This window comes from Heterodontus francisci, chromosome 7 (assembly GCF_036365525.1).
Source record: "Heterodontus francisci isolate sHetFra1 chromosome 7, sHetFra1.hap1, whole genome shotgun sequence".
Taxonomy (NCBI): Eukaryota; Metazoa; Chordata; class Chondrichthyes; order Heterodontiformes; family Heterodontidae; genus Heterodontus; species Heterodontus francisci.
The window spans coordinates 25,740,427-25,767,368 of record NC_090377.1 but is presented as its reverse complement, the minus strand read 5'-3'; the positions used below and the strand labels follow the sequence as shown (position 1 = coordinate 25,767,368).

At 42.3% G+C, this 26,942-nt stretch overlaps 1 protein-coding gene across 9 annotated transcripts in view; it reads left to right on the top strand.

Moving 5' to 3' along the window:
• clasp1a (cytoplasmic linker associated protein 1a) overlaps positions 1 to 26,942 on the top strand; it is a 367,909-nt gene that overhangs the window by 105,106 nt on the left and 235,861 nt on the right. For all 9 annotated transcript variants that reach the window (XM_068034903.1, XM_068034902.1, XM_068034909.1 and 6 more), the window contains exon 8: positions 1,947 to 2,014. In XM_068034903.1, the coding sequence (XP_067891004.1) occupies positions 1,947 to 2,014 (68 nt within the window). The remainder of the gene's footprint in view (positions 1 to 1,946; positions 2,015 to 26,942) is intronic.

The following is a 26,942-nucleotide window of genomic DNA, read 5'->3' as shown; positions in this document are numbered from 1 at the left end:
TGAAGGGAATAGATAAGATACAAGTAGAGAGGATGTTTCCACTGGCAGGTGAAGCTAGGACAAGAGGGCATAGCCTCAAGATTAGAGGGAGCAGATTTAGGACTGAATTAAGAAGGAACTTCTTGTTAATCTATGGAATTCCTTTCCCAGTGAAGTAGTTGACGCTTCTTCAGTAAACGTCTTTAAAGCTAAGGTAGATATCTTTTTGGACAATAAAGGAATTAAGGGATACGGTGGGAGCGCGGGTAAGTGGATCTGAGTCCACGAAAAGATCAGCCATGATCTTATTGAATGGCGGAGCAGGCTCGCGGGGCCGGACGGCCTACTCCTGCTCCTAGTTCTTATGATCTTATGAGGTTCTGCCTGGTAGCTCAGTGTAATTTCATATTCAAGAAATCAAATATAGGCTTGAATTGGGGAAAAAAGGAAAATTGATACATGTTTAAACTAGCTAAGGTTGATATGGGGCTATTAATGTGATGTTTGTGCCTCCTTGTTCTAGCTTTAGGAATTATCCAATTTATATGCAAGACTTGAGAACTTAATGCTACTGTAATTTTGAATAAAATTGAAAAGGCTTTTGGAAGTTGGTAATTGAATTGCTTCATATAGATAATAACTAGGAAGTGGGGAAAATGTTGTATTGAAAGTGTTTGCATTTCAGTATTTCAGAAGGAGCTTAGCAAATTAAATGTTTAATTGTTAACTGATTTGTAAAAGAAGGAACTGGCATTTATATAGCACTTTTCAGACCTCAGAACATCCCGTAGCTGCCCCAAGCTTTAATGCGTCTCCTAGCACATAGTCCTGGACCTTGGAATGTGCCAAGCTACAACACTTGGTCATAGACAGCTCTTTGCTCTGGAAGGCCAGCAAGTTTTGGGCAGTCCAAAGTGCATCTTTCACCGAGTTGATGGTCCTCCAGCAGCAGTTGATGTTTATTTTGATGCGTGTCCCTGGGAACAGCCTGTAGAGCACTGAGTCCTGCATTACAGAGCTGCTTGGGATGAATATCAGCAAAAGCCACTGCATCTCTTTCCAGATCTGCTTTTCAAAGGCACACTCCAGAGGTGGTGGGTAATTTAGCTTGGTGATGTCGCTTGGCTGGTGGTGAGAAGAGTCCTCCCAGTCAGATTGTTCCTGCACACCCTGAGTCTGTCTGCCTCCACATGCTGTCCTCGACCGCAGCATGTAAAACTCCCAAATTGGTAGAATCTTCACTCCTGCATGAAATGCTGACCTGAATTTCACCCTTTTAACACATTGTAGGTTGAGCGATAAGATATAAATTTTAAAAAGAATTGTGAAAAATAAATTAAAAACAATTAAACTTTCGAGTCTGTCTATCTGCCTGTTGCAGAAAAAATAGTTCAAATGCTAAGACCGTATTCTGTGAAAAGTTAACTTCATGACACTAGGTAATTATTCTTTAAGTGTAACATTTGGGGAACTGAATAATAATTGGAGTTCATCTTTAGTATGGGCAACATGTTTCATTCAATAGAGATGGTGAGACATGTAAAACAAGATGACAGTCCAGTTGTAATTTTTTTTTAAATTTCCAAATCTACATTTTTATGCCATGAATGATGCCATTCAACAACTTTTTTAAAGTTTGAAATTTAATATCTTTTTTCATGGCAGAGCAGTATTTGACAGTGTAGGATAAAAACTCTGTTCTGAAACATGCCTGAAAGGTTCACTCTGCTTCCCTCTCCACAGATGATACCAGACCTGCTGAGTGTTTCCAGTGCTTTCTGTTTTTATTTCAGATTTCCAGCATACACAGTATTTTGCTTTTATTTTTTGACAGTGTAGACTTTGGTGTTATTGTGGCTCCCTGTACTTGTTAAATTCAGAATCTTATTGTTTCAGTTTGTAAAAAGATCATTTACAGATTTTGAAGGTCATTTATCTCATGTTCATTATTTCTTTTGTTTTAACAGGTTGAATGTAATTTTTGCAAAATTTGATGAGGTTCAGAAATCTGGAAATATGATCCTGTCTTCAGCTGGTGAGTAATCTGGGCTCTTAATCTAGATGATTTTTTAAATTGGGGATGTTAAAGCATCCCAGTGTGCCTACAGATGACCGAGTTGATTATATTTTCGTTCTACACTGATCAGGTATTGTTTTTTAGTACTGGAGGCAATTCTGAATTGAAATTTGCAGACATTTGTTTTAACAGCTGGAAAAAAGTTTTGATATTTTTGTGCTTGCTTGATTGGGCAGATCAAGGCTAAATCCGAATTTATATTTTTGGAAAAATAGTCACGTGTGTTTTATTTCTTTAAAAAAAAATGTTTAGTCAACTGTTGCTGTTTAAAGGTTGTGATGCAGGGTGGAAAGAAAAATCTTGCTTAACGCAAACTATATAAGTATTTATTGCTTTGATTTTATTTTTTAAAAAACTACAATTTCTTGCTTCGATGTGAATGATTGCTGGTTAATATGACACTGCTAGACATTTGGAAAGTTGTTATTCAGTTCTAATTCATTTTATATTTTTTGACACTGCTGTTGTAGGGTTGCATGTTTAAAATGCCTGAAGTCATACTTTTTATGCTTGATCTTGCTCTTCTGCTGTGTCGCAGCAAAGTTAATTTCATTTATTTTCTTACTAGCTAAGTGGTGCATAAGAATGATGCATCTGAATTATGCATTTTAAAATTTGTTGTTGGGATTTGGGTAATGCCTGCAACACAGCATTTGTTGGCCATCCCTTTATGTCCTGAGGGCATCAACAGTCATAAACAATGTTTCCTCTAAGCTGCGCGGCTGCACAGCAACCTGAAAGTCCCCTTGTGGATCGCAAACCAGTTGGTTCCTTTAAATTACTGTGAGCGCACAGCTGCGCAAACAAATAAAAGGGGCCGTGCACTTGAAGAACTCCCTCTTGCTTTCAAAGATTTACAGTCCGCATTGGTCATAACAATAACAATTCGGGGTGGCGCAGTGGTTAGCACCGCAGCCTCACATCTCCAGCGACCCGCGTTCGATTCTGGGTACTGCCTGTGCGGAGTTTGCAAGTTCTCCCTTTGACCACGTGGGTTTCCGCCGGGTGCTCCGGTTTCCTCCCACAGCCAAAGACTTGCAGGTTGATAGGTAAATTGGCCATTGTAAATTGCCCCTAGTGTAGGTAGGTGGTAGGAGAATTGAGGGGATGTGATAGGAATATGGGATTAGTGTAGGATTAGTATAAATGGGTGGTTGATGGTCGGCACAGACTCGGTGGGCCGAAGGGCCTGTTTCAGTGCTGTATCTCTAAATAAATAAATAAAAGTACTAAAACATACCAAGGCACTTCGCAGGCACGTTTAACGAACAAAATTTAACACCAAGCCCAGTAAGAGATTGAGGCAGTCGGAACAGGTTGGTTTTAAGGAGCGTCTTAAAGGAGGAGAGAGAGGTAGAGAGGCGGAAAGGATTACAGAGGGAATTCCAGAGCTTAGAGCCTAGGTAGTGAAGGTACAACCACCAGTGTTGGAGCGATTAAAATCGGGGATGCGCAAGCAGCCAGAATGTAGTGTGGGACTGGAGCATGTGCAGCCAGACTGGTGGGACTGGCAGGTTACCTTCTCTGACTGCTAAAGGATACTAATTAACGACTGAGGAAGAAATTGGTCAGTCAAGTTCTGCTTTCCAGTTAGATCTCCCATGTTATTTCTCAAAGAGAACACACTGTTTGAAAGCAATAGGGTTGTTCTAGGATAAAGTGTGACAAAGGTGAAAAGTGTAGCTATATACAAGACTTTCAACATATACTCTTAGGTCACCAGTGACTTTGTTCCTGGTGAGTTGCTTTGCCTTGCGATTTTTGTTTTGTCTGCATTTGTCAGTGATTGCCTTTGTCTTTTTCTTGTCTGCAGAGTTGTCATGATGTGTTTCATTCTCGCTACGTTTGTTACTGAGCTCTGTGCCTCTGCTGATGTCAACATGGTTATAGATGTTTATGATTGTGTGTTTGTCTGTGTGAGTGATTTTGTGATTAAAATATATTTTTAAGTTTTATTATTTGGATGTTGTAGCTATTCTACTGTTTTTTTTTCCACTCTCTATATCCACTGTTCCATTTCTGTTCTTCCTGGTTTGTGTATGTTACTAATGTATTGATATTTCTTCAGTGAATTTTGTACATGTTCCGCAGAGATAGATAAAGCAGAAACGTGTGCAGCTGACTGATTTTTCTCTGTTACCTGATTTGTGTTGGTGTTCGGTGCTTTTTCTTTGTCTCCCAGTGTTTCATTGATTTCTGCACCCTAATATATTTTGCTGCAGTAGATTTTAATGGGGATTAGGGGTAACAGAAAAATGAGGAAATAATGACAGGAAACAGAAAGAGAAAAGGTACAGAAAAAATGGGAGGGAATTGTCTGGGCGGGGTGGGGTGGTGGGGGAGGGGGAAGAAATGAAATGGAGATGAAGAGGAGAAATAAAAAAACTGTTAATGACCAAAAAAAAAAATTAGCTGACAGGCATCAGTGGTAGAGAACTGGGGGCTGTCGAAGGATTGTGTAGTGGTGGGAAAGCCAAGGCAGGCTGGATAGGCGAGACAAAGAAAAATTGCAGGGGAGCTGATGGGCAAGCAGAAGAGATTAAATGTTTGGAAGAAAAGGAAGAGGAGGAGCTGGAACATCATGGGGAGTTGGGTAGCACCAGGGATGCAAGGTTGCAGCTATGAACACATAGGTGGGGGAAATTAATAGGGAGTGGGCCATAGTTGCTGTGAATTAAATACAATCATCTAGTTAATATAAAATTCGTAGAATAAAAATCACACATTTTTGTAGTAGTTGGAGCAGGCTCTGGGTTTGTAGGTACAGACAGCTAGGAGATGCAAGTTGAAAGAAGTTAGCTGCTGCGAGATCAGTTGTCAGTATTGGTCATTAAAAGTAATGGAAGCACTTGTTACATTTCTTGTGACTGTGTTGCAAGTTTGTAATATGTTAATTGGTCTCCTATAATGTTGCACGTGGGGCATCAGGACCACGTATATAGAATCATAGAATGGTTATAACACAGAAGGAGGCTGTTTGGCTTGTCATGTCCATGCTAATCGGCTAATCCCGCTCTCATGCCCTTTCCCCGTTGCCCTGTAAATGTCTTTGTTTATCCAATCCCCTTTTGAAAATCCCAGTTGTATCTGCTTCTACCACACTCATTCCAGATCTTAACTCCCTGCGTTTATAAAAAAAAAAGAAAAGTTTTTCTTCATGTAACTGTTAGTTCTTTTGCCAAGCAACCTAACTTGGTGTCTTCTTGTTTGCAACAATTCCGTCAGTGGGAACCATTTCTCCCTATCTACGGTCCAGACCCCTCATGAATTTGAACATCTGTATCAAATCTCCTCTCGATCTTCTCTACGGAGAACAACCCCAGCTTCTCCAATCTATCCATGGAACTGAAGTCCCTCATGCCTGGAACCGTTCTCATGAATCATTTCTACACCCTCTCTAAAGCCTTCACATCCTTCCTAACGTGCAGTGCCCAGAATAGACATGATACTCCAATTGAGACAGAACCAGAGTTTTATAAAGATTCATAATAAATTCCTTGCTTTTGTACTCTGCCTCTTTTTATAAAGCCCAGGATTCCGTATGCCTTTTTAACCACTTTTTTAAGCTGCCCTGCCACTTTCAATGATTTGTGCACATATACCTCCAGATCGCTCTGTTCCTCTGCCCTTTTAGAATTGTGCCCCTTATTTTATGTCGCCTCTCCGTTTTTTTTTCTCCAACCAAAATATACCATTTCACACATCTCCATATTAAATTTCATCTGCCTCATGTCCACCCATTCCACCAGTCTGTCCAGGACCTCTTGAAGTATGCCACTATCCTCCTCACAGTTCACCATACTTCCAAGTTTTGTGTTATGACCAAGGTGGGAGTAATGTACTGTGGATTTAGTCCCACCACTCCACAGGTCACAGCATATTAGTAGTTTCCCACCTATCGGAATGTAGCTAAATTAAACTTATCCCCCAGAATAAAATACGCCAAACCAGGTTTCTTTAAACAACAAAAAAATTAACTATTAATAAACCAAGTTTTAAATGATGAGATAAATCTACATGTATGAACAGATTTTATAACTCTTTATTCTTCCTAACCCTCATGCACACACATACATTCAAAAATCGGTTAACTGGGGAAAAAGGGTGTTTTGAGTTGTAACTGTTTCTTAGGAACAATAAAATAATTGTCAGAATCTGGTAGGATATTTCTGGATTGGTGAGGTGTCCCACAGTCGAATAGTCAGATGCCACTTGATCACCAGGTGGAGTTTGATAAATAGTCTGTGATGGTTCAAGGCAATTTGTCTGCAGCAGGTGTCACACAGATCTTTCAGTTTAAGGTGTAGCAAGTAGTCTAAATTTTTAAAGTAGCAATCTAACAGAAACCTTCTTGAGAATTCAGGAACTTTAAAAAAAAAACACAAAAAGCTACAGAACTCACTCTTGAGGCAGAGATTTTCCAGAGACTGGAGACAATAGGAATTTTGCTACCTTTAACAATGCAGGCTTCCTCTCAGCAAAGGAGCCTTTCTCCACAGAGAGCAGGAACTCCTCTTTCTCTGGATCTTTTCCTCTCGAGGGGTCATTTCTCTCTCTTCAGGCTGGTCAAAACCACACCTTAAATGTAGCACTTCTTTCCAAGAAATGTGGAGCTTATTTTTAGAGAGAATAGGTCTTTTCCTCTGGTCTATCAGCAGTCACAGCCCCAGTTCACTGCTAGCTTGTCTCTCTCACTGCAGACTGACTTAAAAAAAAAAACCTTCAACAACCAAGTCACAAGATAGTCGTAAAACTTTCTGGTTGCTTGGATACAAATTCTACAGCCCGCGCTTGAAATACCAAGTCAGCATTCAGTTCACAAAGTCCTTTTCTTTTTTCCCTCAGTCTTAAAGGCACAATGACCTCTTTAGTTTTTTTAAAAAAAAGCAAAACTCTAATGACAGTGTCATCTGCAAATTTAGAAGTTCTGCCCTGCACACACAAGTCTAAGTCCTTAACATAGATCAAGAAAAGTAGTGGTCCCAGTACCGACCCCTGGGGAACCCACTGTAAACCTTCCTCCGTTCCAAAAAACAACCGTTCACCACTTCTCTGTTTCCTGCCAGGCAGTGAACCTTGTATCTATGCTACCACTTTCCCATTTATTCCATGGGTTCAGTTTTGCTGGAAAGTCTATGTTGTGACACTTTATCAAATGCTTTTTGGAAATCCATATACATTACCATCTCTGTTACCTCATCAAAAACCTCAATCAAGTTAATTAAATACAAATTGGTGCTGGCTTTCCCTAATTAATCTATACTTGTCCAAGTGACCATTTTTTTAAAGAATTAGAACATTACAGCGCAGTACAGGCCCTTCGGCCCTCGATGTTGCGCCGACCTGTGAAACCATCTGACCTACACTATTCCATTTTCATCCATATGTCTATCCAATGACCACTTAAATGCCCTTAAAGTTGGCGAGTCTACTACTGTTGCAGGAAGGGCGTTCCACGCCCCTACTACTCTGAATAAAGAAACTACATCTAACATCTGTCCTATATCTATCACCCCTCAACTTAAAGCTATGTCCCCTCGTGTTTGCCATCACCATCCGAGGAAAAACACTCTCACTATTCACCCGATCTAACCCTCTGATTATCTTATATGTCTCTATTAAGTCACCTCTCCTCCTCCTTCTCTCCAACGAAAACAACCTCAAGTCCCTCAGCCTTTCCTCGTAAGACCTTCCCTCCATACCAGGCAACATACTAGTAAATCTCCTCTGCACCCTTTCCAAAGCTTCCACATCCTTCCTATAATGCGGTGACCAGAACTGCATGCAATACTCCCGGTGCGGCCTCACCAGAGTTTTGTACAGCTGCAGCATGACTTCGTGGCTCCGAAACTCGATCCCCCTACTAATAAAAGCTAACACACCATATGCCTTCTTAACAGCCCTATTAACCTGGGTAGCAACTTTCAGGGATTTATGTACCTGGACACCAAGATCTCTCTGCTCATCTACACTACCAAGAATCTTCCCATTAGCCCAGTACTCTGCATTCCTGTTACTCCTTCCAAAGTGAATCACCTCGCACTTTTCCGCATTAAACTCCATTTGCCATCTCTCAGCCCAGCTCTGCAGCCTATCTATGTCCCTCTGTACCCTACAACATCCTTCGGCACTATCCACAACTCCACCGACCTTCGTGTCATCCGCAAATTTACTAACCCACCCTTCTACACCCTCATCCAGGTCATTTATAAAAATGACAAACAGCAGTGGCCCCAAAACAGATCCTTGCAGTGCACCACTAGTAACTAAACTCCAGGATGAACATTTGCCATCAACCACCACCCTCTGTCTTCTTTCAACTAGCCAATTTCTGACCCAAAGCTCTAAATCACCTTCAACCCCATACTTCCGTATTTTCTGCAATAGCCTACCGTGGGGAACCTTATCAAACGCCTTACTGAAATCCATATACACCACATCCACTGCTTTACCCTCATCCACCTGTTTGGTCACCTTCTCGAAAAACTCAAGATTTGTGAGGCTCGACCTACCCTTCACAAAACTGTGCTGACTATCGCAAATGAACTTATTCTTTTCAAGATGATTATAAATCCTATCTCTTATAACCTTTTCCAACATTTTACCCACAACCGAAGTAAGGCTCACAGGTCTATAATTACCAGGGCTGTCTCTACTCCCCTTCTTGAACAAGGGGACAACATTTGCTATCCTCCAGTCTTCCGGCACTATTCCTGTCGACAATGACGACATAAAGATTTTGTCCTGGATTGTCATCTTTCAAAGCTTTCCCACCACCAAGATTAAACTGACGGGCCTGTAGGTGTAAGGATAAACCCAACAACTTTTTTTGAACAAGGGTGTAATGTTTGCAATTCTCCAGTCCTCTGGCACCACTCCCATATCTAAGGAAGATTATGGCCAGTACCTCTACAATTTTCACCCTTACTTCACTCAGCATCCCATATGGTCCTAGTGACTTATCAACTTGAGTACAGCCAGCCTTCTAATACCTCAATCAATTTTAGCCAATCTAGTATCTCAATAATCTCCTCTTTCACTATGACTTTGGCAGCATCATTTTCCTTCGTAAAGGCAGATGCAAAATATTCATTTAGGACCTCAGCCATGTCCTCTGCCTCCATTCGTAGATCCCCCTTTTTTGGATTATTGAACTAGAGCATGAAGATGAAATTCAGTTTCCAATTTAAATTCATACATTCAGTTCTTTGTAATTTATAATGAAATGTATAAAAATATATCTATTGTTATTATGGAAGTTGTCATTTATATAAAAACAAATTTGCTGGGTGTGGGTGACTGTGATAAGGTCTCATTTATTTTGCCATCTTACTTTCTCTGTGAAGGTGGTAGTGGGACCTCTCCTTGAACTGCTGTAGTTCTTGTAATGATGCTTCCATGATAAGTAGGGAATTCCAGAATATTGACCCAGTGATGCCACTGGAATACCAATACTCTCAACACAATACATGTTTTTGTGTGGATTGGAGGGATGAAAGAACAAAAGGCAAGGTCTGTGATAGGGTAGAAAGCAGGAGTGATTAAATGACAATGGATGATGGTACAAGACAAAAGTGGGTGGTCATGGGACAAGCCAAGAGACAGCAGAAGGATCTCGAGTGGCTGTGAATGGTAACAGCAGAACGTGCAAGACCTGTTCTGAAAAAATAGGAGCAGTGGTTATGATCTGAAGTTATTGAAATTGAAAGGCTATTGTCTAATCGAAAGATACGGTGCTGTTCCTCGAGCTTCCATTGAGTTTCACTGGAACAGCTTAGGGGGCCGAGGATAGTGAAGTCAGATTAGGGTGGGCAATTAAAGTGGCATGTGACCAGAAGCTCAGGGTCGTGAACACAAGCAATTGCCCAATCTGCATCTAGTTTCCCTAATGTGAGCAGCAGATGCAATATACGAAATTTGAAAGTCGCTGTTTGATCTGGGAAGGAGTGTTTGGGACCCTGGATGGTGGGAAGGGATAAAGTGAAAGAGCAGGTGTTGCATTAGGGTTAGGATTCGTGGGAAGGGATCAGGTGATGGAAGAGTAGACCAGGGTGGTGTTGAGGGAAAGGCCCTTTGGAATACTGAAAGGGGAGAGGAAAGGAAGATGTGTTTTGTAGCATTACGCTGATGATGGCTAAAATTATGGAGAATGATTTCTTGAATGTGGAGGCTGGTGTGGTGGATGGTGAGGACAAGGGAGATCCTGTTGTGATTCTGCCAGGGAGAGGAAGATGTGAAGACAGAAGAGCAGGAAATGGGACAGATATAGTCAAGGGCCCTTTCAACTGCAGTGGAGAGGAATCCTCAATTGCGGAGGCAAAGGGATCTTTTTTTCCATTCTTTCATGGGAGTGGGCATTGCTGGCAGGGCCAGCATTTGTTGCCCATCCCTAATTACCCTTGAACTGAGTGGTTTGCTAGGCCATTTCAGAGGACAGGTAAGGGTCAACCACATTGCTGTGGGTCTGGAATCGCATGTAGGCCAGACCAGGTAAGGACGACCGATTTCCTTCCTGAAAGGACATTTGTGAACCAGTGGATTTTTGCGACAATCGATAGTTTCATGGCACTATTGATGAGACTAGCTTTCAATTCTAGATTTTTAAAATTAATTGATTGAATTTAAATTCAACCAGCTGCTGCTGTGGTGGGATTTGAACCTATGTCCCCATGGCATTAGCCTAGGCCTCTAGATTACTAGCTTTGATATTGCCACTTCGCCACAGTCTCCCCATCACGAGTACAGGTGTGGAAGTTGGCATTGTCAGAACAAATTTAACGGAGAAACTGGGAAGATGGAAGAGAATCCTTGCAGGGCGCAAGGTGGAAGGAATGAAAATAGCTCTGGGAGTCGGTGGGCTTATAGTAAAGAAGTTGAAGAATAGAAGAATCTGAGATGGACCGTCTGAAAGCAAGAGAGGGATAGAAATTGGAAGCAAAGTTGATGAAATTTTTCAGATTGGAGCAAGGGCAGGAAGTGGTACTGATACAATCATCATTGTACCAGAAAAAGAGGTGAAGGAGCAGATTAGTGTAGGGCTGGAACAAAGCATGTTCCACGCATCCCACAAATAGGCAGGTATAGCTAGGACCCATATGGGTTCCCACGGTGACATTTTGTTATTTGGAGGAAGTGAGTGGAGTCAAAGGAGAAGTTGTTCAAATTAAGAGCAGGCTCAGCCAAGTGGAGGAGGGTGACGGTGATGGATGGGGACTGGTTAAGTCTCCGTTCAAGGAAGAAATGGCTGTCCTGGTGGAAGATAGAGGTGTAGAGGGACTGGACGTCCATGGTACAAAGGAGATAGAGTCAGAATACTGGAAACTGTTAAATGGTGGAGTCACTTGGAAGAGTTGTGGATGTAGATTTGAAAGTAGAGAAAAAATAGTTGAGATGGGAAGAAAAATGTTACATCGGGCCCTCTCCCTAGGTTTTTCTTTGCTTTCCTCACTTCTGTTTCCCTTTTGTCTTTTTCTTTCTTGCCGGCTGGCTGTTGGTGGAAAGAAGAGTCATCAATTGCTGCAAGTTGAATTGGAAATTGCAGGAAAATGCAACCCCTCCTCCAACTACTTATGCTTCCTTGCATCTTTCCACTACCTCATTTGTTTCCAACCACCCTTCACATGCATCACTGCCCCTATCTCCTTCCCTCTTTGAGCTATTTGCTCACTGTGTGTCCTCAAATCCCATTTGCTCCAATTCATCCACTTTCCCCCCCAAAAATATACTTTATTCATAAAAGTCTGTAAAAACTACATTACAGAACAATTCAAAACTGCACCAAGTTGACATTCCAAAAAGTGCAAAGGAAATCAGTTTTCTTCAATATAGGAGTGAGTTGCCTCACAACCCTTCCATTCCATTTTACGTGCTATGGACATTTGACAGCAAACCCATATTTGGTGCATACAGCCTGAGGGGCTTCCCATGGGTCCAGCCCCTCAGTTCACTATGGCGGAAGGACCTTACTCAGTGGTCTTTCCCCATTGAGCCTTTGCAGCGGCTGCCTCAAGCTTTAGTGCGTCCTTCAGCATGTAGTCCTGGACCTTGGAATGTGCCAGTTTACGACACTCTGTCGTGGACAACTCTTTGCGCTGGAAGACCAGCAAGTTTCGGGCAGACCAAAGAGCGTCTTTCACCGAATTGATGGTCCTCCAGCTGCAGTTGATGTTTATCTCTGTGTGCGTCCCTGGGAACAGCCCGTAGAGCACAGACTCCTGTGTTACAGAGCTGCTTGGGATGAACCTTGACAAAAACCACTGCATCTCTTTCCACATCTGCTTTGCAAAGCCACATTCAGAAGGAGGTAGACAACAGTCTTTTGCCCACCACAGCCACCTAGAGGTCAGCGTGCAGAGGGGGTGAGACTCCGGGCGTGCAGGAAGGATCTGACTAGGATCCTTCTCGCCATCAGCTAAGCTACATCTTGGTGCTTGTTTGAAAGTTCTGGTGATGAGGCAGTCTGCCAAATGACTTTGGCAGTCTGCTCGGAGAACCATTCGACAGGATCCACTATCTCCCTTATCCCTTAGGGCCTTGAGGACATTCCATGCAGACCACCGACTGATGGATTGGTGGTCAAAGATGTTTTTCCGCAGAAACTTTTCCATGAAGGAAAGGTGGTACGACATGGATGGAGTGTTCCGAAGCAATGTGACCAGACCCATCCTTCGCAACACCAGGGACAGATAGAACCTCAGCACATAGTGACACTTGGTGTTTGCGTACTGGGGGTCTATGCACAGCTTGATGCAGCTGCACACTAAGGTGGTCGTCAGGATGAGGGTGACGTTGGGTACATTTTTCCTGCCCTTATCCAGAGGTTTGAACATCATGTCCCTCTGGACCTGGTCCATTTTGGATCCCCAGATGAAGCGGAAAATGGATCGGGTGACCGCCACGCAGGAGTTGGGTATGGGCCAGACCTGTGCCACATACGGCAATACCGTGAGCGCCTCGCACCTGATGACCAGGTTCTTTCCCGCAATGGAGAGAGAACGCTACTCCCACATGTTCAGTTTATGGTGTACCTTGGCTACTCGCTCTTTCCCAAGTTTTGGTGCACGCCCCGGCCCTTCCAAACCATATCCCCAACACCTTCAGGTAGTCTGGCCTGACTGTGAAGGGGACAAAGGATCGGTCGGCCCAGATCCCAAAGTACATGGCCTCACTCTTGCCTTGGTTAACTTTGGCTCCTGAGGCAGTTCGAACTGGTCGCAGATGCTCATCAGTCTGCGAACGGACAGCGGATCCGAGCAGAAGACGGTGACGTCATCCATGTACAGTGAGGCTTTGACCTGAGTGCCTCTGCTGCCTGGGATTATCACCCCTCTTATACCCACATCCTTCCAAATGGACTCAGCAAAAGGTTCGATGCAGCAAACAAACAAGACTGGAGAGAGGACAGCCCTGTCTGACTCCAGATTGGATCAGGAAACTTTCTGATTCCCACCCATTGATTGAGGCTGCACTACTGATGTTTGTGTAGAGCAGTTTGACCCAAATGTGGATTTGCTCCCCAAACCCCATTTTGGAGAGCACGTCCATCATGTAGGTGTGCGATATCTTGTTGAAAGCCTTCTCCTGGTCCAAGCTGATGAGGCAGGTGTCCACCTTCCTGTCCCGTACATAAGCCGTCATATCCCTGAGTAGCGCGAGATTATCAGAGATCTTCTTGCCGGGTACAGTGCAGGTCTGGTCAGGGTGAATCATCAGCTCCGGAGCAGACTTGACCCGACTGGTGATGGCTTTGGACAGAATCTCGTAGTCAACATTAAGTAGTGAGATGGGCTGCCAATTTCTGATTTCCGCCCTCTTTCCCCCTTCTGCTTGTAGATGAGGGTGATGATGCCTTTTTTCATGGATTCTGGCATGCTGCCGGCCAGAAGCATACTCTGGTATACTTCCAGCAGGTCTGGGTTGAACTAGTTCCACAAAGCCGAATACAACTCAACCGATAAGCCGTTACTTCCAGGAGTTTTACTCGTCTCGAAGGACTTGGCGGCATTTGTCAGCACATCCAGAGTTAGCGGTTTGTCCAGTTTCTCCCGCATGCTGTCATCTAAGACCTCCGTGATAGATGACAGGAGGGACTGGGAGGCCGTACTGTCCGTGGGCATCATGTCGTACAGCCCAGCATAAAAGGATTTGCTGATCCTGAGTATGTCGGACTGCAAAGACATTACCGAGCCATCCTCTTCCTTAAGGCTGCTGATCAGAGCTCTTCTGTGTACCTTTTGGAAGAAGTAACGTGAGCACGTCTCATCTTGCTCAACGAGTGGACTCTGGACTGGACGATGATCTTGGAGGCCTCCGTGGCAAAGAGCGAAGTCTGCTGGCTCTTCACCTCTTGGAGATCCTCCTTGACCTCGACACCCATCGACTGCAGCCGGAGCAGATTTTGCATTCTTTTCTGGAGTCGGGACATTTCCCTCTGTGTGTGTGTCTCTCTCTCTCTCGCCCTCTGAACACGTTTGGAGATAAAGAACCTTTTGATCTCCATGATCGCTTCCCATCAGTGAACTGGAGATTCAAAGAGGGGTTTCACCGTTCTCCAACCTTTGTAATCTCTTTTGAGTTCCTCAATGTTAGCAATGTAGTATTGAGCTTCCATGTCCTCCTGCCAACCAGCTGGTCGTCCTGTAAGTGACAGTCGGCCAGTAAGGGGCAGTGGTCAGAGAAGAACACGGGCTTGACGTTGGTGGATCTGATTGTGACAACACTGGATGCAAACAGGAAGTCAATCCTGGAACGGGCAGACCCCTCCGATCTTGACCAGGTGTATACACTGCTCTCCGTCTGCAGGTTTGCTGAAGACGTTGTGCAGCTTGGCATCTTTTACTATTTCCATTAGGAATCTGGGCGTAGGGTCCAGTTTGCTGTTGTCACTCCTGGATCGTCCAGCTGCATCAATGATGCAGTTGAAGTCACCACCTAGAATGACTGGCCTGGATGTCGCCAGCAGCAGTGGGAGCTGCTGGAAGACGGTCAGCCGCTCGCTGCATTGAAGCGGGGCGTACATGTTGATCAACCGGAGCGGAGCATTGTTGTACATTACATCTGCTACGAGGAGGTGATTGCTGACCACCTCCTTAACTTCAGAGATGGTGAAGTTGCCTCCCCGCAGCAGAATACCCAGGCCGGAGGAAATGGAATCGTTACCCCCTGACCAGATTGATGGTCCATGGGACCGCCATCACGACCATTGCCTGTAGGTGCTGAGATGCGGTATTCCACACACCTGCAGAAACAGCAGGTCGGCTTTGACCTTGGCGAGGTAGTCCAAGGTCAAAACACATCGCGTGGTGGATTTAACGCTACACACGTTAATTGAAGCAATCTTGATGCTTATTTTAAAGTTGGGTGTTGCTTCCCACACCAGGTGTCCTTGCTAGTCCCAGTCCTTGGGTATGTTCCGGCATAGTGTACACAAGCTGTTTCACATTCGTTGGGTTCAGAAACCCCTCCTGGTTACTCATGGGGGGTTTGTTCCACTGGGGTGACATCAGGAGGGTCTTGTAGGCAGCAAGGCTTGGGCTGTCCTCTGCTGGTGGTGTCTTCTCCTCTGTTCCTCCTCACTGCTCCCGGTTTCCCGGAGCTAGATACTTCGTTGCTGTTGGTGACCCGGAGCTGGGGTGCGCTGGGCATCTCGCTGGGTTTGGCGCTTTGGTTTGGGGCGCGCTGGGCTCATCACAGCTTTCACTGCCCTGGAGTTGGGGGGGGCTTTCTCTTCCAGTTCCTTTGAGTTCTGCTGCTTTTGCAGGTGCTATCATTCTGGCCCTTCCTCATCCAATGAGGTGGAGCTGCCATAGTCTGTTCAGATGGGAGCCTCCTCTTGCCACTGTTCCTTTTTTGGAGGTTTCTTTGTGGTTTTCCTTTGTACCACTTGCCACTGACCAGTTATTCCATCTGCTGCCTACTCCTCCATTGATTCTGTCTGTAGAGGAGGGATTTCTGAGCACAGGTAGGTGTTGGTCGCTGATTTCTCAGACTTTCCTCACTGCGGGGAGGATTACTTGTCTCCTTCCCAGCACCAGACGCATTCACTGTTCCTTCTCCTGGCCTTTCCTTGGACCTTGCCGCCTGAGCATAACTGTGGCAGCGTTTGGGGCAGGTTTTGTAGAGGTGGCCTGCCCCACCGCACAGGTTGCAGTACTTACTCTGTTTACCATCCTTGGTCTGATGGCCTTCCTTCTTGCAGTTCTTGCAGAAGACTGTGCTGCAATTGGCCGCCATATGACCAGATTTGCCGCAGGTACGACAAATTCTGGGCTGCCCCGCATAGACCAGGAAGCCTCGACTTCCCCCGATAGTGAAGCGGGAGGGAGGATGGATGATGGCTCTGTTGGCATCGACCTTCAAGGCGACCTTGACCTGCCACTTCCTGGTCCAAATTCCAAAGGGGCCCTTGACCTCTGTGCTACTGTTGGCCACCTCGATGTACCGGCGAGGAAGGTGAGTAGATCCACGACAGGAACATGGGGGTTGTAGAGGTGGATTGTCACCACACAGTTGCGTTGCGACAGCAGCGTGAAGCGCGGCTCCACTGTGAGGATCGACAGCGGTGCCTGGTTTCCCTTCTCCTTGAACACCTTCAGGAACTTGATGTATCCCGCCACGTTCGTGGACGTCACGTTGAAATATCCACTGCTGGGGAAGTCCTGCAGGCAGAAGATGTCTGTCGCTTGGAATCCACAGCAATCGATAATGATTTTCTTAATGAAGAAGGTACGGTCAACAGGTGCACCTCCTTCAGTATCCTTCACCACCACCCGAATGGTGTTACACACTCCCTGGCCTGAAGCGCTCGAATTGGTTACAGCCATTTTACTCAAAAACCTACCTAGAACAGGATCAAAGGCCACTGATCATGGTTTCTCCTCTGCCAATTCATCCACTCCTACACTCTTTCCCCCCACATATTGTGGCAAGAGATAAAGGCCCCCTCAGCCTCAATATGTTTCCCTCCTATCTTCTCCACACTTCTTACTTGCCCTTCCTACCCTTCATGTTTATTTACCTCCGGCTGTTTGCTTTCAAAATTCTTTTTAAGAAATCAAAATGCCTCCTGTGCTCTCCCTCTCCTGTGCCCTTCTCCTTGCTGTACATATGCACCACTTGATGCACAGCCTCCTTTAAAAAAAATACTAAATTTTTAATCAAAAGTAAAGCCTTTGAAATTTACTCTTCAGCTGCTATTCTTCAAATAATTGTACCAAACAACTGAGCAGATAGTGCTGGAAGCTGAAGAAAAAAAATAATCCTGGGTAATTATGTGAACTGTATTGTTCAGATGTCATAATCCAAATATACCTACAGCATCACAGTTCTGGGCAAAAATATCAAATCCAAACCCAGGCTTTTTGGAGAGGCTGAGTCGATCAAGTAAAAACATTATTAAAGGCATTAAAACACACCAAAATCAATTAATTGGATGAATTAAAAAAAATATATAATTTTGTTTAACGTCTTATTTTGGATATTAACCATTTCAATTACTGAGGGGGAAAAAATGACCAGAAGAATTTTGAGCAGTTTGCCGGACAAATGTCATTTAGTTGGCAGTTGTGCAATTACAGGGTGATGTGTTTATGCAAGCAAAGCTTGTTATAAATCTGGATATAGAAAGTTTACATGTAAACCTAGGAATTAATAATAAGTGAAAAACAGAAAACCAGGTTTTCTAGCTGGGAATTGAGTTGACATTAAGGTTTTGTTTAACATAATTATACATAGCTTCCTTAAGAAGTGGAACTGATTTCAAAGAATTATATATGTTGGAAATAAAACGTATCTGTTATAAGTAAATGATGGTAGCGATATGGCAACTACTATTGTTCTAATATTGAATGTACAATAAGAGGAAATTTAAATGATTAATGTTAGTCTTACAAAAATGTAGAAAATGCTGCAGGGCTTCCGAGAATGAAGAAATTCAGCTTGGTACTATTTTTCTTTTGAAATCCTCTCCAGATGTGATGACTTGCATTGGAAAGGTTTTCTGTGGCTATTGGGAAACAGAATTTTGAGAAGACATCTTTATATTTAGCAATGGGTGGCACAGTGGCGCAGTGGTTAGCACCGCAGCCTCTCAGCTCCAGCGAGCCGGGTTCGGTTCTGGGTACTTGAAAGCGGAGCTTTCAAGTTCTCCCTGTGACCGCGTGGGTTTCTGCTGGGTGCTCCGGTTTCCTCCCACAGCCAAAGACTTGCAGGTTGCTAGGTAAATTGGCCATTGTAAATTGCCCCTAGTGTAGGTAGGTGGTAGGAGAATTGAGGGAACATGGGGATGTGGAAGGGAATATGGGATTAATGTAGGATTAGTATAAATGGTGGTTGATGGTCGGCACAGATTTGGTGGGCCGAAGGGCCTGTTTCAGTGCTGTATCTCTCTATGACTCAATGCCCTAGTTATTTTCGTTATCTGCAGGGTTAAAATACTTTGAGCTAAGATGTAAAAACGGAGGCTAAACTTCCCGTTTTCCTAAAAATGACAAAATGGTCAATTCCACAGCCCATCTAATCTAATTTCATGCCTTCTTGCAATTAGGAACTTTTAAGCTGCGAATTATGATTCTAAATTTGAGGTTGCTGATTGAATATAGCATTATATTTTTGAGCCTTTGCTTTCTGTTAATTGTGCAGATACTCTTGGTACCCTTAAGAGAGCAATTCTTTTTCCAGCGTGAAAGTATTTGTAATTCAGGATCAGCTGGTGTCTTCATTCAAAAACATCCTGTCTGGTGATATACAATTATCTCAAGTCTTTTGTGCTTGTGTGCAGTCACTCATGGCAACATTCTATGCAGCAAGCCTACCTGTCAATCAGAGTTAAATAAATCTAGGGAATTGCATTTAGATGCGAACAAGAGTGAGAGTCTGTAGACTACTTTTAAGTTGGTGTGAAAAATAATGCATTTTGATTATCATTGCTTTTAAATGTCCATGATGAGGGCAAGGATTGTTTTTTTTAGTGCAGGTGATGTTTAGCAAGATCCTGAAAATTAAATACAAGATCTTGGACAACATTATATTTTCTGGGCCAACCTATTTCTTAAAGACTTGTTACTATTCTAAACCAACAACTGGAAGTTGAAGGAAATCTCAGGAGCTAGGTTAATGTGTAGAAAGGAACTTTCACTGGGGAATTTTGTCACTTGCTCCGAAGACACACAGAGCTGGAGGCTTTGACTTTGGAGTTGACTGGCAGGTGGTGTCTTTGTAGTCTTACTGGGGAAGGGATTGGTTGAATTTTACCCTGTTGAGACTAAATCTTCTGACTCCAGGACTAACACTGAGCATTGTATGCGTGTGTAGACTGGTGTTGAATATGACTACTGGTGAAGGTAAGATTTAAACTGAAGTTATAAGTTCAAAATCAAATGTGCAATTTACCAGCAGTAATTGATGTGCTGAGTTCAGTATTTGAAAGAATGAGAAGACATGCCAGTAAAGTGAAAAATATCTGTAGAGTACGATAGTGAGAAACTTCAATTTTTTAAATAATATAAGTATATCAATTTAAGCATTAGTTGAAAACCTACAGATGCCATAGTACCCAGTGTTTACAGTTAGCAGGATTGCATGAGTTTGTGCTTTCTGCATTGGAGGCTGTGCTTTGTTCTGTTGGGAGCTGGGTTTTAAAACCAGGTGCCTCCTAACAGATCCTGGTGTTTCAAAATGCAAATATCAGGATTTCAGTCAGACATTTCCTCTTGTGTGTTGATTGTGATAAATATTGGCATATTATGTAATGTAGTAATTTAGTTCTGCAGCTTTTTACAGCTGGTAGTATTCTTGGGTGCAGTGGCGTATAACGCTGCTTAAGTTTTCATTTGATTCCTTTTGACTTCATAAGGTTTCCACCACAGGCAAAAATAAATGTTTGCAGGTTGTGAATTTACTTGTTTATCCTATAAAGCCTCAATGAAGCAAACTTTATTTGAAAATTCAGAGGGACCATTTCCTCAGCTATTAATGCTCTTTACAAAATCAGACAGGTTATCTCTTCAATAATCTGACTTACTATGCTCTGTTCTAGATTTTATGAAGAATACAGAGCATACCCTAATGATGTGAGGAATTGTTAATTTTGTGGGTTTACTGAATTTGCACAAGCCTTTATCTACTTTGGAAAACATTAAGTTAATTGAGTCTTTATGTATGTTTATTATATACTATCTTATTGCACTTGACGTGATTGAATGCCTTTGAACTTATTGTAGTTGAGATTGTATGCATAGTGGGAATACTAAATGCTGTTAACTTATTGGTAGTGAAGGTTTCAAATAACCACTTTGTACTGGCTCTGCAATGGTGGTGTTCCCAGCATCTTGTGAATATATATATAATTAATTAATTCAATCTGTGATTAAAATTAACTGATGCATTCTTAAAAAATTAACCTGCAGCAGTCTGATTTGTGGTTTAATGGTTAAAAAAAAGTTTATAAAGGATGATTAAATTTACTACTATTTTTGTACCTTGTTACGCGATTGCTTCTATTTCTTATGGATACTAATTCATCTGGAATCTTGAAGAGATTGCTGAACTTTGTGGTTTATTTAAAAGGAAGTCACCAGAAGGTTCCAGTTTCTGGATTTTGCTAGTAAACAAGTCTTACTGAAAGGCAAGGGTTGTTTTTGACTTGGCGATGTTTAAGAAGAAGCAACAGGTCAAGAGTTATAGCTGTCAGGAGGCTTGAGTTTTGGAAGGTTTTAGTTTCAGTTTGAACTGTTACAACAGACTGTTGGTTTTGCCTGCCAAAAGAACAGCTCAGCTTTATCTCTTGAAAACAAATCCTGAATCCAGTGTGCCAGATTCCTGTTTCCTCCTGTATTTGAAGAAACCCGGCATGTCTAAAGAAATCTTGCAAATCGAATCTGTGGGAACTGAAACCTTGTTGCTACATTCCTGTTGTAAGACCTATTTGGAGCCTCTCTAACTGCATCTCTTGGAAACCCTACCCAAACTGATCTTCAACATCGCCTGAAAGAATTGTTCGAGGAAGATCCTAATGACAGCCATTTATACGCGTTTGGGATGCCAATCCAAAACAAAGGACATCCTTCCATACCTTCTCTTCAGCCTAAATGGTTTTTTTCTTCCCCTTTTTCTTTGTAACAGCTATAAACAAAAATCCCTGTTTTTGCAGTTAACCAGTACATGAGTGTGTGTGTGGCTAGGATAAATAAGGGACTTTAATATTTCAATTTGTGTCTGTTTTACTTCATTATTGGTTAGGACTTTGTTTATAATAAACTGATGTGTTTTATTCTGAGGAAAATTAAAGTATATGATTGACTGTTTCGGTAAGCAGCAAAATTTAAATATATGTTGTGACCTGTGGAGAAGTACACTCCTCCCACCTTGGTCGTAACAATCTCTTCAAGTGCAAATGCTGCATGTTGGCTTTAAATAAACAAGTTACTGTTAATTTAGAGATTTTTGTTTTGCGGCTGATTATTTGTTTCAGTTATTATGGGAATAAGAGCTTGTATAAAGATAGAAGGAGGATAAAATTGAGACCTTTTCCTGCTTGCCTGGCTATCACTTACAGTCAAGTATCCTCGTCATCTGGGAGAGTTGAGGTCAGCAGCCTTAATGTACTTAGTGAACTGACATTTAATATGGCAGCAGCAGGCATAGATTTGACTTTCTGCTGCCTGTGAAATTGCCATCTGTTTTATTTATTGATGTGTGAGAACAACATCGTTCCAACAAAATGGTGCCTGCTTTCCCAGATTCTGCCATCCTTCACATTTGCAATGCATATGCCTCTGTTATCCCCCAAGCATCTATCCTTGGCCCCCTCCTGTTTCTCATCTACGTGCTGCCGCTTGGTGACATCATCTGAAAGCACGGTGTTAGTTTTCACATATGCTGATGACACCCACCTCTACCTCACCACCACCTCTTTCGACAACTCTACTGTAGGTAAGTTATCAGACTGCTTATCTGACATCTAATACTGGTACTGGATGAACAGATATGTCCTCCAGTTAAATATTGGGAACATTGAAGCCATTGTTTCGGTCTCTGGTCCTAGCTACCATCTCCAGCCCTCTTCCTGGCAACAGTCTGAGACTAAACCTGTCTTCGCAACCTTGGTGTCATATTTGACCCCAAGATGAGCTTCTGACCACGTATTTGCGCCACCACTTAAGACTGCCTATTTCCACCTCCATAAGATAGCTCAACTTCACCCTGTCACAACTCATCTGCTGCTGAAACCTGCAGTCATGTCTTTGTTACCTCTAGACTAGCCTATTCCAACATACTCCAGGCTGGTCTCCCACAATCTACCCTCCATAAACTTGAGTCCATCCAAAACATCTGCTGCCCGCATCTTAACTCAGCCCCATTCACCTATCATCCTTATGCTGGCTGACCTACATTGGCACCCAGTCAAATAGCATCTTGATTTTAAATTGCTGGTCATTATTTTCAAATCCCTCCAGACACTTCCTTAAGGCACTGCTTAAAACCTACCTACTCAAGATTTTAGTCATCTGACCTAATATCTCCTTATGTGGCTCAGTATCATTTATTTTATTTTAAAATGCTCCTTTGAAGTGCTGTGGGATGTTTTATTATGTTAAAGGTGTTATATAAATATAAGTTGTTTACCCTACCATACATATTTTTATTTTAATCTCATGTTTGGATCTAGCTCTAAACAGATACTCGGTTCAGAGTAGTGCACAGCGTTAGTCATTGCAGAAGCTGACTGAGTACATTATAGTTTTCGTAAAATAATCAATCACTAATGTAAGTCACTGTTTGCATGTGCTCCCAAAAAGCATGGAGGCAGAGTTACAGTGCAAGTGACTATTGATGCAAACAAGTTATGCACTCTATCCATTAGTGAAGATTTGCATGGTAAACCAGATTGTGTTACTTAGATGCTGGAAATAAACTTTGACAGCTTGGAAATAGTCCAGGAAATTTACATTTTACATATCAACACTACTGGATTATTTATAAATTGACCCTATTTAAACACATTCTTTCTTTGGGTTCTCCCTTTCCTTCATGAGATGAATCTGCAATACTTTGGAAATTTAATTTGTCTGTTTTGATTTCTTCAATATTCTGTGTGGTTCTTAAGTTATTAATGCATGTAATAACTTAGAAATAAAAATCATAGAATGATAAAGCACAGGAGGAAGCCATTTGGCCCCTCGTGCCTGTCTGCCTCTTTGAAAGAGCTTGCCAATTAGTCCCACTCCACTGCCCTTTCCCATAGCCCAGTAAAATTCTTTCTCTGCATATATGTATCCAATTCCCTTTTGAAAGTTACTATTTAATCCATCACCCTTTCGGGCAGTGCATTCCAGATCATTACTTGCTGTGATATTTTTTTCTTTTGATTCCTCATATTGCCTCTGGTTCTTTTGCCAACCAACTTAAATGTCAGTCAAGAATTCATGGTATATTTCTTTGGTTAGTACTGAATACAGTAGATTGACTTTATTCTCATTGAAATTATTTAATAAATATCCATTAGCTGTCATGTTCAGTCCTTTGTTATGCAATGAGAATGAGAGGAATGACTTCAGTTTAAAAACAAATGGTTTTGAAATTTTACAAGTGGTAATAGAGCGATAGAAACACATTACCTATTCTAAACCGCTACTGTGCAGTATTTAAGCAATCAGTCTTGAGGTAATTTACATTTTATTCAGATTTTTCACTCTCTTTGGTGCTTAAATATCCCTTGCATGCAATAAGTCAAGTGGCTTTTCAAAGTCACCAAATATGTTCATAGATGACATTTTTGTTAAATAATGCCAAATACTGCAGAACGAAGAGCAGACATATGAAGCACTAGTCTTGGAATAAAGCTTGACTTCAACGTCCAAGCATCCCATAAATTATGGTGCATTTTGCAAAGGTTTCTTGACGAGATGTGTAAAGAAACTAAGTTCCAAAGGATCATATTTTCACACGTGTCTTTTTTCTTCTTTGGCCTCCTTGTTTCTGGAGACAATGGGTAAGCGCCTGGAGGTGGTCAGTGGTTTGTGGAGCAGCGCCTGGAGTGGCTATAAAGGCCAATACTAGAGTGACAGACTCTTCCACAGGTGCTGCAGATAAAATTGGTTGTCAGTAATCCCATACAATGAAACTTGAAATACAACCTTTTTATTTTTCTCCGTATATAATTTCTAATGCAAAACTGGTGTATGTTGTATCTTGTGATTGTGATTCACCTTTTATGGAGTGTGTTAGTGCTGCCATCACAAGTTGTTCAAAACAACAATAGGATCATTTTTGCTATAGCATCACCAACTAGTCCCCACTGCTTATAATGGGCGTGTTAGCAGAATGTACATGCGACCAATTACGACTGTCTGTATTTTAAAAGAAAAATTTGTTTTGTCAATTCTTGCTTTTTTCTTCTCTCAATGAAGTTATTAGCCTCTGCTAAGGTATTGTTTTTTGAGTTCTAATTGGATACTTTACTCAAATGGTCATTTTTGATGTGTGGTCCTTGACTGTGAGCAGGCTATTTGGCTGTGGTGTATGACAGCCCAGTCTAATTGAGGTGACCAGGTAGTAATTAAGCAACAACCTTCTGACTCATTGTTTCAAACTAAGTGCAGTTGTTAAGGAAAAGATCAGGAAGGAATTATTGCATAAATTGAAAGAAAATAACACCCATGGAAAATGAATTAGATCGTAACAATTCTTGGCAGTAGTGAGTTGGGATGTATTAAAGATTAATACTGAGGAAGAATTGTGAGGTAATCCTACCACTTTATAAAACATTAGTCTCGCCTCAGTACAGAAAAGATATTTCAACTAGTGAAAGGATACTGAAGAGAGTGACCACAATGATGGAGTGGATAGGTGGATTGGATTACAAGGATCAATTATGTAAATTGTGCATGTTCTTACTGGTAAAAAGCATGTGATATAATTGTGTTTTATGAAGCAAATACTGCAAATTGTGATGAGCTGTTTTACCTTGCCCAGAACAACAGAAGCGAAGGAAAGGACCTGTGCTTGAAAGAAGAGCGGAGGTGGGGTAAATGCGAAACTTTTGCAGAAACATTTTGTGTATGGTAAATCTATGAAACATGTTCCCTAAGGAAACAGTGGAAGCAGATGGTATTGATACAGCCAAATGCAAATAGAATTCTTTCAGAAAATAATCTTTAGGGATACCGTATATGAGTAATTTGATACATGACAGTTGGTAAGTGTAGAATGTTGAATGGGAACTGATGACTCTGCTTTCTAAAGCATTTCACCACTGGGGATTTCCTTGCCTCACGTCTGGGTCTGTTTTGGACAAATTAATAGAGAATAATTTCTATGATTTGCCAACAACTCCATTATCATTGAATCATGTGATGATTAAGGTTGGTAGAAGGTAAACTAGGTGGACTGCAGTCTCTTCTGTTTAGAAATTCTTGTTACTTTCCTTCATTGTTGGATGAGGGTAAGGGAAACCTGATTGATCAGCCAGGGGTGTGCATTTACTCACTTTTAAAGCAGGGACCATTGCAAAAGGTACAGGGGCTTCTCCTGTAGCTCTGTGATTTCATTCTTCTTTGTGCAGTTCCATTCTGTTCTATGCCTTTTCATTTGCCTCCAGGCTCAACTATTGCAGTGCTGTCATGGCCGATGTCACACCTTCATGTGAGTTAGGATACGGGAAGCAGAGTTTAAGATAAACGCAAGTTTACAGAGGATAGAAGATGGAAGATTCCTAGGGAACATGTTTCATAGATTTACCACACACAATACAATGTTAATGCAAAATAGTTTTGCATTTACCCCCCTTCAAGCACAAGTCCTAGTCACCCATCACTCTGTGCTCACTGACCTACTTTGGCACCTGGTATGCAATGCCTCGAATTTTAAAATTCTCATCCTTGTATTATGATCTCTACATAGCCTCTCCTTCAGCTGCCAAAGCCGTAAGCTCTAGAATTCCCTCCCGAAATCTCTCCACCTCCCTACCCCCTCCCCTTTAAGAGATTTCCAAAACCTACCTCTTTGACCGAACTTTTGTTCACCTGTTGTAATATCCCTCTGTTACTCGGTGCCAAATTTTGTTTGGTAACATTCCTGTCAAGCACCTTGGGAAGTTTCCGCTACATTTAAAGGTGCTATGCAAATGCAAGTTATTGTTGATGAGCTGCCATGAGCCAAGACATCGTGTGATTGTGATGTCTGATATGAATTTGGATTAAGTTAGACTCTTTATCCCTGCATGAGGAAAGTTATGAACTCTCACTTGAGATATTTTCCTTTCTTTGTTTCATGCATTAACCAGTGGATACTGGTTATATCTGTTCTCTCTCATATCCAGCATAAACTACAGCAGAATAAAATATTTGTAATAATCATATATTACCTGCTAGATAATCGAGTGGAGATGGTATTCCATGGACCACAAGGCAGTCCTCATTATTCTTTTGGGCCTCCTTATCTCGAGAGACAATGGATACGCGCCTGGAGGTGGTCAGTGGTTTGTGAAGCAGCGCCTGGAGTGGCTATAAAGGCCAATTCTAGAGTGACAGGCTCTTCCACAGGTGCTGCAGAGAAATTTGTTTGTCGGGGCTGTTGCACAGTTGGCTCTCCCTTTGCGCCTCTGTCTTTTTTCCTGCCAACTACGAAGTCTCTTCGACTCGCCACATTTTAGCCCTGTCTTTATGGCTGCCCTCATTATAAGAATAGAAGAACATACGAAATAGGAGCAGGAGTAGGCCATTCAGTCCTTCGAGTCTGCTCAGCCTTTCAATGAGGTCATGGCTAATCATCATCTTCAATGCCATTTTCCTGTACTATCCCCGTATCCCTTGATGTTTTTAATGTGTAGAAATCTGTCGATCTCAGTCTTGAATGTACTCAGTGACTGAGCCTCCACAGCCCTCTGGGA